Source organism: Nothoprocta perdicaria, unplaced genomic scaffold, assembly GCF_003342845.1.
Source record: "Nothoprocta perdicaria isolate Ctin4 unplaced genomic scaffold, notPer1 scaffold_5, whole genome shotgun sequence".
Lineage (NCBI taxonomy): Eukaryota > Metazoa > Chordata > Aves > Tinamiformes > Tinamidae > Nothoprocta > Nothoprocta perdicaria.
This window is the reverse complement of record NW_020455754.1, coordinates 3,396,662-3,410,654: the sequence shown is the minus strand read 5'-3', so window position 1 is coordinate 3,410,654 and position 13,993 is coordinate 3,396,662. Positions and strand designations below refer to the sequence as shown.

Here is a 13,993-nt window from a genome sequence, read left to right as displayed (position 1 = left end):
ATAGCAGCGGTCAAATGCCTTTATGGCTGAATTTTAACATCTTTTAACATACTGGTCTTAATAGATATTATGTCCAAGAGGAAAATTTTGGGAACGTTCTGCATGTTTTCTGGAAACTGAAAGTGCTATGCAAATGTTCCCAGTTGCTCTTGGTGTCTTCAAGTCTCATTAAGACTTGTCTCATCAAGCCTTTGCTCTTTCACATTCAAGCAATATATTCCTATTATTAAATGTGCTTTGATACAATCACTTTGTTTTCCTGCATGTAGACAGCCTAAACTAGAGCACATGTTCCAGCAGATATGTGCCGACTACTTTACATAATCCCAATTAATGTGCCTTCTACTTGGTTGTGCTCTTTAGGCATTCAGGACATTATCTACTTGAAATCTGGGTTCTAGAAGTTGTGAAGAGCATACCTGCGTCATATCCTTGGTGGGAATAAAGCCTTTGTGTAGAGATCGTTACCACCTTCTTAGGTAGCAAAGAAATCTTTACAGTTTTGGCATTTGAAAGAATGTATAAGAAAGATTTAGACCAAGCTGCATTCTTTCTAAGTAACTGAGTTTGCTGTTAGACTGCAATAAACCCTGTGTCTATTTTTGTATGGTAGAACAGGCTTCAAATAGTGATTTTATCAAGGAAGGCTCTCCGAGTCATTGCTCTTGCATTCTTTCCCATTTCACTACATTACAAGCAGCAGGTTTATTCTGTATAATACGAATTCCCCGGTCCCAGGGCAGATCATTTCTTTCTTAACTGGGTTGTAATGGGGAGACTCTTTCCAAGTTTGCTTGGGAGTTGCTTTCCATGAGCTTGTAACTCGCTTAGCCCCTACTTTTCATATATACTAAATTTAATTCGTTAGAAAGAGTCTTACATAGCATGTTTATCCATGATTTAGTGAAAATGTTCTGTCTTTGTTTTGTGCAGGAGTTCTCAAGATGGCAGCAACAGTAGAATTCAACAATGTCCATTCAGTATCGGAAATGCCAGAAGAAGATGGTGCTAAGCAGAGTTTCCATCCCAGAATGTTCTTGGAACCTCAAGAGAAGAAAAGGAGCATGAAGGCACTGGTGGTTAAGCAAGCAAAGAAAACTTGCAGCTGCACTCCAGCCAAAGTTAAAGACTGTGTTTTCAATCTCCTTCCCGTCTTACAGTGGCTTCCCAAATACAAACTGAAGGAGTATCTACTGGGAGACCTAATGTCTGGTCTGATTGTGGGAGTTCTGCTAGTCCCACAGTCAATCGCCTATTCGCTCCTGGCTGGACAGGAGCCTATTTATGGCCTGTATACATCCTTTTTTGCAAGCATTATTTATTTCATATTTGGTACCTCCCGCCACATCTCAGTTGGCATTTTTGGGGTGCTTTGTCTGATGGTGGGACAGGTCGTGGACCGTGAGGTACAGAGAGCTGGCTATGACTTAGAGCCAGCTGCTCTTAGAGTCCATGCAGAAGCAGTAACATACATAAACACCACCAGTTCTCCTGTGAATCAAACATCTCATCATCCATTCTGTGATAAAAGCTGCTATGCAATTACCGTGGGAGCCACGATGACCTTCATAGCTGGTGTTTATCAGGTAAAAAGAGATGGGCAAACAGGTATTCTGCAGAAATAATTCTAATTCTTCTTCAAGTGATTGTCTGTATGAACAGTCTGCTGGGGATGCACGTGTCCTTAATTTGCACCCGAGAGAGTGGACAGGGAGAGGACAAGAGCACTCCAGTTAATTTGGTGTAAGAAACTCCTCTTTCTCCACTCCTTAGATGGTTTCAGCCCTAGTGATTTACTCAGATTGCAAAACATGCATACGGGAGCATCGTGCAGCTTTTAATATCGTTTGAGGCTTGTTAATATGTTATGGACCACAAGGACCATAATGGAGCATTGCTAGACAACACTTGCTGCTCCCATTATATAGCCTAACTCTGCCACGAAACTATTTTTTTTTTTTTCTTGGCTTATACAAGGACTGAATTGGATTGGCATAAATTGTGGTGTGTCAACTTTCAGTTCCTGACTTTAATGATCTGACATTTCTCTTATCAAAAAATAATCTGAACTGCAATACTACCTCCAGTTCCTTTTTATCTGGCATTCTTGCGTTGCACTTGTAAAGCTTGGCTGTGTGCCCACTCAATGCCAGAACAAAGCCATTGTTTGAATAGGAAAATATTGAGGTAATAAAATACATTTGAAATAAAGCTGTTCATTATTACTATATTGAATATATTGTTAAATAATATTTTACCACTCCTTCTGTGTTTACTTCCCAGAATTCACTGCTTGTTTGCTGAAATTAAAGTAGGCATCTATGTTTTTAGAGTGTCATGCATTAACCAGGAGGGATTTAATTTTAACAGTATGGCAGGGCTGTGATATTTCAGTTCAGCAGTTCACATTCATTCGTTTCTACAGTGGCATTTGTAGTGATATTTATTTGGATTGTAGAGGGAAAGGAAACACCTCTGTGATACTCTTAAAACACTATTTTTTTGATCCACCTGAGACTTTGTCTTGCCCTGCAAGTTGGCAGTGAGTAAATTCTGTTATATTCAGATAAATTTAGTTATATATATATAACCAAATAGTGTATACATGTGTGTGTGTGTGTGTGTACCAGTTACAGGAACTAGAAACTAATATTTACAGTTGAACCAATGAGCAAACTATAAATAGTAGTTCAGAGTGTGAAACCTTTTAAAGGGCCTGCCCTGCATTAGAAGCACATTTAAGTTTGATGAATCAGTAACAGCTGGAAGCTGCAGCTTTTCAATGCTCAGACCAAAAGACTTTATGCGTTTTTTTTTTTAATCCCACCTCCGTTACGGCCTCACAATGATGATATCTGTAAGATTTGTATTGTAATCCATTGTGTGGTTGATTCCTTTCAGGTGGCCATGGGCTTCTTTCAAGTGGGCTTTGTCTCAGTGTACCTCTCCGATTCACTGCTCAGCGGATTTGTCACAGGTGCCTCCTTTACCATCCTAACCTCACAAGCCAAGTATCTCCTGGGCCTAGACATTCCCCGGAGCAATGGCATCGGCTCCTTTGTAACCACATGGATAAACATCTTCAGAAACATACATAGGACCAACTTCTGTGATCTCATCACCAGCCTCTTGTGCTTTCTTGTTCTCATCCCATCCAAAGAGCTTAACGAACACTTTAAGTCCAGGCTCAAGGCTCCAATACCAGTTGAATTAGCTGTGATTGTGGTAGCTACTTTGACGTCTCACTTTGGGAAGCTAAGAGAGAATTATGGCTCAAGTGTTGCTGGACACATCCCAACAGGCTTTCTCCCTCCTCGTCCTCCAGACTGGAACCTGATTCCTAGCGTGGCTTTGGATGCTCTCCCCATAGCTATTATTGGCTTTGCCATCACTGTCTCCCTCTCAGAGATGTTTGCCAAGAAGCATGGTTACACTGTGAAGGCCAATCAAGAGATGTATGCCATTGGCTTCTGCAACATCATTCCCTCCTTCTTCCATTGCTTTACAACAAGTGCAGCTCTTGCCAAGACTCTTGTCAAAGAGTCCACAGGATGTAGGACACAAGTATCTGGCCTGTTGACTGCCTTGGTCATCCTATTAGTCCTTCTTGTGATTGCACCTCTGTTTTATTCCCTTCAGAAATGTGTCCTTGCTGTCATAACCATTGTGAACCTCAGAGGAGCCCTGCGGAAGTTCAAGGACCTACCCAAAATGTGGCATTTGAGCAAAGTGGACACAGTGATCTGGCTAGTTACAATGGCATCCTCAGCACTCATCAGTACTGAGATTGGGCTTTTGGTTGGCGTTTGCTTCTCTATGCTCTGTGTCATTTTTCGAACTCAGAGGCCAGAGGCACCGCTGCTCGGCTGGGTGGCAGAGTCTGAAACATATGAATCCCTGTCTGCCTACAAGAACTTGCAAACCAAGCCGGGCGTCATGGTGTTCCGTTTTGAAGCGCCCCTGTACTACATCAACAAAGAATGCTTTAAATCCACCTTGTACAAGCAAACTGGGGTCAACCCAGTCTGGGTGAAGGCAGCAAAGAAGAAGGCTGCGAAGAGGATGGTTAGAGAGAAAGAGGTGGATTCCAGGGGCAAACTGACCAGCATCTCGATGGAACTTGTGCCTGAACCCCTGGGGTTTCACACGATAGTGATTGACTGCTGTGCAATGCAGTTCCTGGACACAGCCGGAATCCGTGCGCTCAAAGAGGTCTGCAAGGACTACGGAGAGATAGAGGTCCAGGTGCTACTGGCCCAGTGCAACCCTTCTGTGAGGAGCTCCCTCATCCGGGGAGAGTTCTTCAAGGAAGGGGAGGACCACCTTCTCTTCCACAGCGTGCACCAGGCTGTGGACTTTGCATTGGGCGCATGGGAGCACAACAGGAGCTGTGCTTCTAAAAACTAGTTGGGGGGTGGCAGCAATCTTGAACAGGTCACCCCACACTGTGAGCGTGGGTTGGTATATTTATATGTGCCTTTTACATGCACTCAGATAGATGAAAAGAGGCAAGCTGGTTGTTAATGCATTGGGTACTACCAGCGTGTTCTGATGCTTTAATTTGCCTGACCAATGATTCAGTAAGTGGTACTAAATGAAGGAAACTCTTAACTTGATCGTGGTCTATCTGGAAAACTAGGAGTTTACAAATAGATATGTTCATCTCACATCTTATCTCATTTTTCTTCTCATTTCTCATCTCATTTCTCTTCTCTCTTGAACTTTCCATGTCCCTGCTGCCCCCTGATTTTAGACCTGCCCCCTCATCGACACTGAGGTCTTTGTCACAACCCTATCTTTCTGCGGGGGACTTGGTTTTGATACTATCCTTCTTTCCCAGTGAACTGAAGGATATGCGGCCGTCCCTTTGCTGTCCCTAGTTCTGTCGATGTGCTGCCACGTGCTCACACCCACATGTTATCAAAGGAATGACTGACAGGAACTGTTTGCTCTGGAGTGATTAGTTAGTGATTTTATTTCTAAGAACAGCTTGTAACCACCTGTCCCTGCTAGATACCTTGTCTTTAACAGTACAGCCCATGGAGGCGTGCTTATCTGATTTCTGTGTGGGTTTTTACATGCCGGGAAAGTTTGCCTCTTTAGCTTGAATCTCCTCGGATAATCTGGACTGATTTTTATTCAGAAATGATTTAGAAATCTGGTTCATGGTTAATCATCTGTTTTCCTAATATTTAGGATCTCATCAAAATGAAATGGGCTGTCCAGCCTCTCTCTGAATTTGTCAATGTTGCAGAGATTTCATGTGTTGTTGAATACAAATGTTATTGAATCTAGAGCCTTTACACGTGCCTGGGCATGGACTTTATGTAATGGGAACGGACAGGCCAAGAAATACAGGCAGTAGAAAGAGAGAGAAAAATTTTCAACTGAAAGTTGTTTCCTTATATTAGTGTAAATAGAATTTGCTACCTTGTTTTTAAATTATCCGGAACAATGAAGAATGCCCATTTTTCCTGTGAAAGTACAAGCACTTATTAGGGAAAGATTCTATTTTCTAATGGCAACAGCATACAATTATGAAGGCAGAATTGAAGGACTAATTTTTTTTTACTAAGTACTAGCTATATGTTGCTCACAGTATGTGCTTGGAAGATGATACTTCTCCCAGAGGAATTTACAGTCTGACTTGCCAATTCTTCATGGCTTTTAAAAGGGAAAAGATGTGTCATGAAACATTTTCTAAATAGAGTTATATTTTGGGGAGTGTTTTGTTTGTTGTTTTTTCTAGGATTGGTAGATTTTCCCGACTTTCTATGAAAGCTAAAATTGTCATGCGTGATTTCACTTTCAGCGTTAGGACCTCAAGAGGAGCAATAAACAGCAAAAAGACTAATACCAGGACTTGGCAATCTCTATATGTTAGCTTGAAATGACTACATTTTCTAGGGTAAAATAGAAGCAAACAGAAGAAATACTGTGTGGCAGGGAGGGTGGCTGTAGCAAATACTAAGCAGATAATTGAGACGTCCTGAATTATGTCAATTATGTTGGCTCTTTGCAAGAGGAAGTGACGGATCTCCAAATATCAGAAAAAAAGTGAAGCTTCCACACAACGTTCAGAAACCTAAATATTTTTCTTTCTCAGCCTGAAGACATGTTTGCACAAGGAAATGAATCTAAAATAGCCACTGCTGATTTTTTTTTCCCCTTTCTGCAATAACTTGCATGCCAACTTTTTCATTCTGTGCTAATGCAGTTTGTCTAATTGTAATTACCGGTTTAGCATTACAAAGTGGATTAACCTAAGCCATACAAAAGCAGCTAGTGTGTTTAAGAATGCCTACACAGGGAGTGAATAGCAGATAGCAGGATTTTAGTCCTCACCCAGTTTGTTTTGTGTTTGATTCCCATTCATAGCCCCTGGGCCAATGTCAAGAGAGAGGAGTGAGAGCTTGGCAGCCGGGACTGCCGGGCTCCTGCTTCGGGAAGCTGCGGGTGGCTGCTGGTCACCGCTGCCCTGCTCCTGGCAGCAGCAGAGAAGGCAGATACCCACACACGGGAGTTCAGTGGTAGGTGGTGCCGGGACCTGGAGGAATCGCCTTTCGACAGGTTTGTTCACAGTACCAAAAGGCATCACTAGAAGTTAAATTTTAAACAAGAGCCTGTATATCATTTTATACACTGATTTTAGCAGCAATACTTTTCCAGAGAGCAGAGTTGTGCTAGGTGCAGTTTCTCACCCCCTTGCCAGCTCAGCCCCTCTGTCACAGCTCAGACCCAGAGAGCTGAGAGGGAGTGTGAGAGGAAGGAGGAGCAGGAGACTTCCCAGGCAGGTCAGCAGGGGCGGACAGAAACAAAGTAGAATTGCCTGGGGTGATTCTTTCCCCTTTGCATTCAAGACGTTTTTCTTTTTTCCAGCACTCTTTATTTACACATTGTCCAACAGGAGATTCTTTGCCCTGTGAGCTTGTGCAGCCAAATTCTAGATGGAAACAGTAATCATTTGTCAAACACCATTTTTTCAAATCCAGAGTATGAAGGTAGAGTTGGCAATGTTAATTCTAAGAGATAGAGGCTTTCCACAGCTGGCAGGGTGCTTGCATGTACCTCTTGGGTATTTGCATAAAAGCTCTCCATAACAGTCATGAATTGGATATCAAAGAATTAATTTAGATCACGGTTAAAAAGATGCATGGTAATGATTTATGTTTAGCTAGCACGCATCTCACTTTGCCACTGTGCTATTTGCACAGTGACTAACGGCAATTTATCTTCCGAATTCTATTTCAAACAAAGTACAAAAAAAAAGACAGATTAAAATGTAACAGCAAGAGCAGCCAGCCAACCAAAAGATCAACTTTTTATATTTCTACTTAGTATAATATCCAGAAGTCATGGCTTATATTCTATATTAATGCACAGAGCCTCAGGTAGACGGTAGCAGAAATAAATACCAGTTGCTGGATCATTGAGTACACTAGTCCTTTGGCATTAACTAAAGATTAGAGTTTATCATGTTTGGAATCTCTTAAAGTAGTGTTTTTTCAGGCTTCTTCCTTATAGGCCCTGTACTAATTTTTTATGAGAGGCATGAATCTAAGCAAGTTGGAGAGGAACCATCTATTGATAGGAAACGTATTCTTTGGCATATGTTTTATGGACCCTTTAGAAATAATCCAATTTCACATTCAGGATTCAAGGATCACATGTTGTAAATTGGTTTGCTAAAGAATTGTTTTATAAATACATTTCAGTTTTTTATTTATATTTTTTGCTGATTGTATGATATATGCAGTAGTTATATGTGATGTGCCTTTGTGATGTGCCTGTTTCTGCTCTGCAAAGAACTCTTCTCCTTTCTGTAGTTCTAAGAGTACCAGATTTCAAAAGGGAATTGTGCCATAGTCCTGTCTTCTAGCCAACCACAGAGCTTAATTTGTGATCTATAGAAAGATGAAACCCCCGTGTTCATTTCTGTAAGCATATGGGAATATCTGTATGACAAAAACAGTGACATTAATCCCAAATGCAGCCTTCAGAACCTGCAGAGCAATCTGCAGACCAGAGTGGCAGATTGTATAAACTAGTTGAACTCCATTGGCTCTGTTCCCAAGTGTCCTAATCGGGCAATTATCAGTCTAAATGAGGAATTAATAGATCATTAGTACATTCATTAATGATAACAACACAACATTATGGAGATGAATACTCAGTCTCAGTTATACTCTTGCCAAATGTCAGTCACACTTTTTACTTTTATTGCTGCTATATATAGTAGTTTCAATTGCTCCTAATGTGGCAATTGCATTAATAAATGATTGACTTGTGTGAATGTTTTCACACTGAAATAGTTTTCAGTCCATTTTATAGAACAGGGAAATGAACTAGGGTGGTGTACACAGTATTTGTTTGGGGTATCGTAAACTTCACCTTTCTACTCTTTTGTGGTCCTCATTTCCTTGTAAATCATTGCAGCTCCCGCTCCTTTTCTCTAAAATGCTGCGTGAGCATTAAGAAGTCAACCCACTTTGACACTTGCTTCTGTGTTTTGCTGTAACTAGCATTGCATATGATTGACTGTAAACAGAGAAATATTACCTTTGTACATAGTGCTATTACCTGTGACCTGCTACTCAGTTTTGATGCCAAATCTGGTAAAAGCTAAAACGCTTTTAACAAAGAATAACCAACCCAAGTGCACTCCGGGTTGTGAGGCTGGGGCAAGGGGATTTGTGGCAGCTGCAAAGGGGGGAACCTGTGTGTGCAACCCTCGTGGGAGAGGCAGGCCCTGCAGCCTAAGCAAAGCACGTTGAATGTGCAAGGGTTTGGGAAGAAGGACAAGCAATGCCTTCCAGGAAAAATAAGATAATATAGAGATGTCTTTATTACAAGGACACTACGTATACACAATTCTGTGCCTTTTCCACAAGGAGTGTCCATGGGGACCTGGTTCCTGTTTGGTGCTGCTGTAAGTCAATGTTCAATGCTAAATATAGACAGGATTTCTGTTTTCATGCTTATTTGTGTATGATTTAATCTGATTCTGGACTTGGCTCTCTTATCCTGGATAGAATAGCTTCCATTACTTCTGCAGTCATTCCCTTCCTGGATATAGCAGTGAACACACAGATTCTGTTCTCTCTCGAGAAAGCAACCAGCAGTTCCTGCATCTCTACCAGCTTCTGCTGACTTGTGCCAAATGGGTCTGAGGTGCAGAGTCAGAATAGAGCATCCGTGTGAGCATCCTGGCTGTGGCACTGGGATTTTGAGTTAGTTGATACCCACAGCCTCCCACAGCATTGTGCTGAGATCAGCTGTGAACTTGTGTCCGTGCTGCATCCTTCATCTCCATTGCTGTGCAGCCTTCCATGGTGTGGGCCAGGCTTTCTGTGACCAAACCTGACTTGAGAAAACCAGCAAAACTGCACATCTCCTTGGGCTTAGTTCCTCGACTTTCACCCRAGGACAGTCTCGCGCTTAGTTCTCTGCCATGAGCAGCAGTGCTGTTGGTGCTAAGAGCTTTTAAATAGGTTGGAGCGGAGTCATCCCTGCGTTCTCAGGGTGATGCCCCTTTCAGAAACGGTGCAGGAGCTCCCAGGCCGACCTCGCGCTGAGCCACAGCGGTGCAGAGCTCGCCTGGACTCTCTGCTGGCCCTCAGTCCCTCTGTGCTGTCACAGGGGCCTGGCTAGCCAGCAGGAGAGCACTGGAGTAGAAGATCATAGACACTGAAGCAAGAGGAGATCCTACTAGTCAGGGTGAAAATACGTACTATTTATTCAGGCAAATAGCAGATATTTTCTTCTGTGTGTTCTCCCCACACACACTCTTTGGGAAAATGATTTAGTGACTGAGATGATCAACAATTTTTTTTTTTAACTAACATAATTAAACTAATTAAGCTGGGATGCAGATAGGAGCCATCTATTGCTAGTGCAACGCAAGGTGCTTTATATTTGTGTAGCTTATTTGCTTTGTAGAATCTCAGTCTAGGATACCATTAGAAGACTTTTCTATTGATATAACTGTCCACACTCGAAGAGTTTTGTGTTTTTACTATGCTGGCCTAGTTAAGGGGGAGAGTGCCTTTAGTGCAGGCAAGGCAGGGTGCCTTTGCACTGTGAATAAACTTGTTAAGTTACTTGTACTTGGTTATCCAGTTTGTAAGCCCTTGTATGATCAACTGCTTGTATAAAAAAAACTGCCTGATCTTTTCTCTTCTAATCAAATTCCACCCGAACTGGAACAAATTTTTAAGTCTTGCTTTATTTTTTTAAGATCTTTTACAGTGCTAGAATCGAGGCCTCTGGTTAGGTAATATAGCATATATTTAAAACATATATATATTTAGTACATGGTGTGATTAGTGCCTTTCTGTTTTATTTCCTAAAGATGGTAGTACCTAAGGTATGTTGCTGTTTTTCTAATGCACAAATATTGAAACTATTGCAGCATTTGATGGCAAGTCAAATCTCTAAGAGTAAATTTGCTGCCAAAAGTATTTGAACTCCAGATCTATCCAGCTCTGCAAGCACTTAATTCTTAGCTGGGTTCCAGAATCATTTCAGGAGCCCACAGGAAGATAGGAGAATAAACATTTTGCTGAACTTGGGTCCAAGTTTTTAATGTTTAATCTATGACTTTAGAAAGAAAATTTTAATGTGTATCTAAAATGCAGCTGCAACATAGTTAAAGAGAGGTAAAACTTCACTTCGGGAAAGCATCACTTGCACTTGAAATTTCACGTTGGAAATAAATGATTTTAGTTCATCAGCCTCTTGAGTCATTCACTTATCTCTGGTATTTTGGTATGTTTGGGGTATGATTTTTGAACTATTTTAAATTCTAAACAATTAGGAAGTAATATTTATGACATTATTTTGCAGAAAAAAATAAAAAAGGCAATTTTTGCATAGAGTAGACTTTGCAAGCTGGAAAACCAGTCTAAGCAAACAGAACCTCAGAAGTGGAATGGATCACATTGGCAGGCTGACTGGACACACTTGCAAAGCAGTTTATTTGAATGAAGCTTGAAAATCATGTATATTCAAAATTCAAATGTATTCACTTTTACTTTTTTTTTTTTTTTTTTTTTTTTCTTACCATGGTTATTATAAATGTGAAGGATCCGATGAGGTATCGTACTTGGTGCAAGTCAAAGGGGGAATTCAGAGTGATGGGAAAGCTGTCGCACTCTGTGGTTTCTCTGCGTGCCGCAATGGTGTTTGTTAACAGGCTTTGCCTTGTGAAGGGAATGAGAAGAGCTGCATTGCTCAGCCTCAGAGTGCTGCGTGAACAGATCAAAAGTTTCTGACATAAGAGACGTATTTTGTGAGTCTTCTAATTAATTCGTACCATAAAAACCCAACTATGGAGTATATTCTCTACATATTCTCACCTTGCCTTTACAGCATCTCCTTATGTTAAATCTCTACCAATTGTTGCTTTTAAATGCTAACGTGCCTTATTGTCATTTTAGAGGATTTGTTAGCACAAGATTTTTCTCTTTAATGTGGTGAAATCTTCGTGATTTCTTTTGCCACCAATAAAAGATGATATTTCTGTTTTTCTTTTCTGATTTTGGACATAAGCTTGAGGCCTTAGAAGATACTGCCAGTGTGTAAATTAAACAACAAGAACAACAAAAAAATGCATGTTTGAAGAGTAATTTCTTAGTTACTGTGGTCTTTTTTGGTTGGTTGGTTGTTTTATTTTGTTTTTGACAGCTGCATTCTGGTTTGCTGAGGTAGCACATGATGTTCCCCGGCACAGTGTTTGATGCACATGCAGGCACATACAGAGATTTCTTGCAAACATGGAACAAGGCATTGACTGCCTCCTCCTCACTTCCTTACTGCCTGGAACTAGGCTACAGATTGTCCGTGAAGAGAGGCGGTCAGTAACAAGACGTGGTGACAACAATGTGCCCAAGGGGCTGCCTCTCCTGCGGGCCTGCTTTGGAGTCCCCAGCTGCAAGCTGGGGCCAGGCAGTGGCATCACGTTCCCTGCGCTTTCAAATACGTGTGCTCACAGCACACTATTACATATGCACCCTTAGCGAACTGCTGCAGTGTATTTCAGTTTAATTTCCGTTTGGCAGATATGGAAATTGAGACATAGCAGGTTAAATGACTTGATTGGTCTTGATCAGCAGGACGGAGAGCAAAAAATAGACCAGCTCTGGGTGCAATTTTGGGCACTGTAAGTGTTATCTATGCTTACATACCCTTGGGATACACAAGAGATTTTCTTGATCCAGCATGAGTCAGCTTTTAAGTGCAGATGCCTTTTACCTTAGGAGACCTCAGAGCACACACTAATTCCTGCGCTGGTGCCAGCAGAATGACAGGAGTGTTCAATTACAGAGGATGCCAGCTGGATCTTTCTGCTCTCATGAAAAGCACAGCCATTCCCTTTAGCAGAGTTAGCTCTGATTCCCACTAATAGGTAGCTAAGATGGTGGAGTCTCAACCAGTAGCCCCGTTCCTTGGTGCACCTCAAGATCTTATCTGCAGGCAGCTGCAATTCTCTCTTGCGCAAGGTCAGATGCGCCAGCCCGGCCCGGTTGGGACCTGCCTGCTGGAGGCTGCGTGGCCAGGGCTGTGCCCGCAGGACGGGGAGGGCACCCGCTCCTTGCAAACCTCCCAGCTCCTGGTAAGCAATAGGCTGGAAATTTCCTGAGCACACAAACAGTGTCACCTTTTACCAGCACTTTGTGAAGCCACTTAATCTCTTAAACCCTTTGATTCGCACACATCCTGGGGCGATAGGTTCTACAGAATTTATACAGTGTGGGAAAGATTTTGATTTTGGTTGAAACTTAATAGCAGATACAATCTTGCCATAGGGCAGGTTTTTGAAGTGTCATCATTCCTGTTTCTCTCCTTGGCTCCTTCACTATCTACTGGAGCATTTTGCTTTCACAAGACATTGAGCCGTGAACAATTTGGGGTCCCTCTCCACAGTTTATGCTCTTCTGCCTTGATGTGTGATTAGCTAGAGCTGAATGGCTGATCTGTCTCTGCTTCTGAGCCAGCTTGGGAACCAGCCAGAGACCTCTGCCCAGCTCCGTGGCTGCTGCAATGGGGAGAAAGCCGTGTTAACTGCAAAGAGGGTGACCTGATCAGCCAGCCAACAACTACAGGGGGAAGCAGCATCCAGTCAGCACAGTCTCAGGACYGTGGAGGGCTCGGACGTAATGTGAGTAAGTCAAGCCTGAAATGATGCAAAGCAGCCCGGGCTGAATGCCAATCAGTATAAAGCACAAATGTATCTCCCCATTTTTAGTCTATTGTAATTCATCTGGAATCAATTTAATCCATTTTCAGAGCCATTATAGAATTTTAAATTGTTCGCCTGATAATTTGAAAAGGGTCATGAGCGCCGAGCATTTGTCATGTGGGAAAAAGCATGAAAACAATAATCCCCTGCAAAAGTTAGCAAGGAATCACCGTCGTTCCTTTACGAGTAGAAAATGCTCCTCAAATCCTCAGGCTGATGTACTCTGAAGTACTCAGGCTGCCTTCTTCCATATCTAAAAGAGGGCTGTGCTGGGGCTGGTAGCAGGACATTTACAGGATGGACTCCAAGTGGCATGTCCTCAATAACTGGAGGGCTGGTGTGGCAAGTTTGACATCTGCAGCCACTCCATAGCTGCATAGATCTTCTATTCCTATGCTGATTCTCTTTCCAGGAATACATCTTCCATCTTATATCTTTGAAAATACACTATAAAATATTCCCTATGCATCTGTCTGTAGCCCATGTTGGGAATAAGCAGTAGCTTGAATAGAGCTCTTCAGGGTTATTTATTTGCAGGTTTTGTTGGTTCTTCACAACCTTTAAAGCACAGTGACTGCACTGACAGGTACGTTCAAGGGGAGAGTGATGCTTTTGGCCTTGCAGTGTTTATGTCCAGCGAGGATTTATCTTTGTCTTGCATTCTCTGCTGTGACACCCTGCACGTTATCATGAACTGCCCTACAGAATAACAAGAGGCTGAAAAAGCTTTTACTATCTGGGATGACTTAATGT

General features: G+C 42.1%; 1 protein-coding gene across 1 annotated transcript; it reads left to right on the top strand.

Annotated features, from left to right (window-relative positions):
• The first annotated feature begins 910 nt into the window (after nucleotides 1–910).
• On the top strand, nucleotides 911–9,946 carry SLC26A2 (solute carrier family 26 member 2). The gene is made up of 2 exons (XM_026047434.1): nucleotides 911–1,586; nucleotides 2,902–9,946. The coding sequence occupies exons 1-2, from the start codon at nucleotides 945–947 to the stop codon at nucleotides 4,405–4,407; spliced, it is 2,148 nt and encodes a 715-aa protein (XP_025903219.1). The 5' UTR covers nucleotides 911–944; the 3' UTR covers nucleotides 4,408–9,946.
• The last annotated feature ends 4,047 nt before the right edge of the window (nucleotides 9,947–13,993 follow it).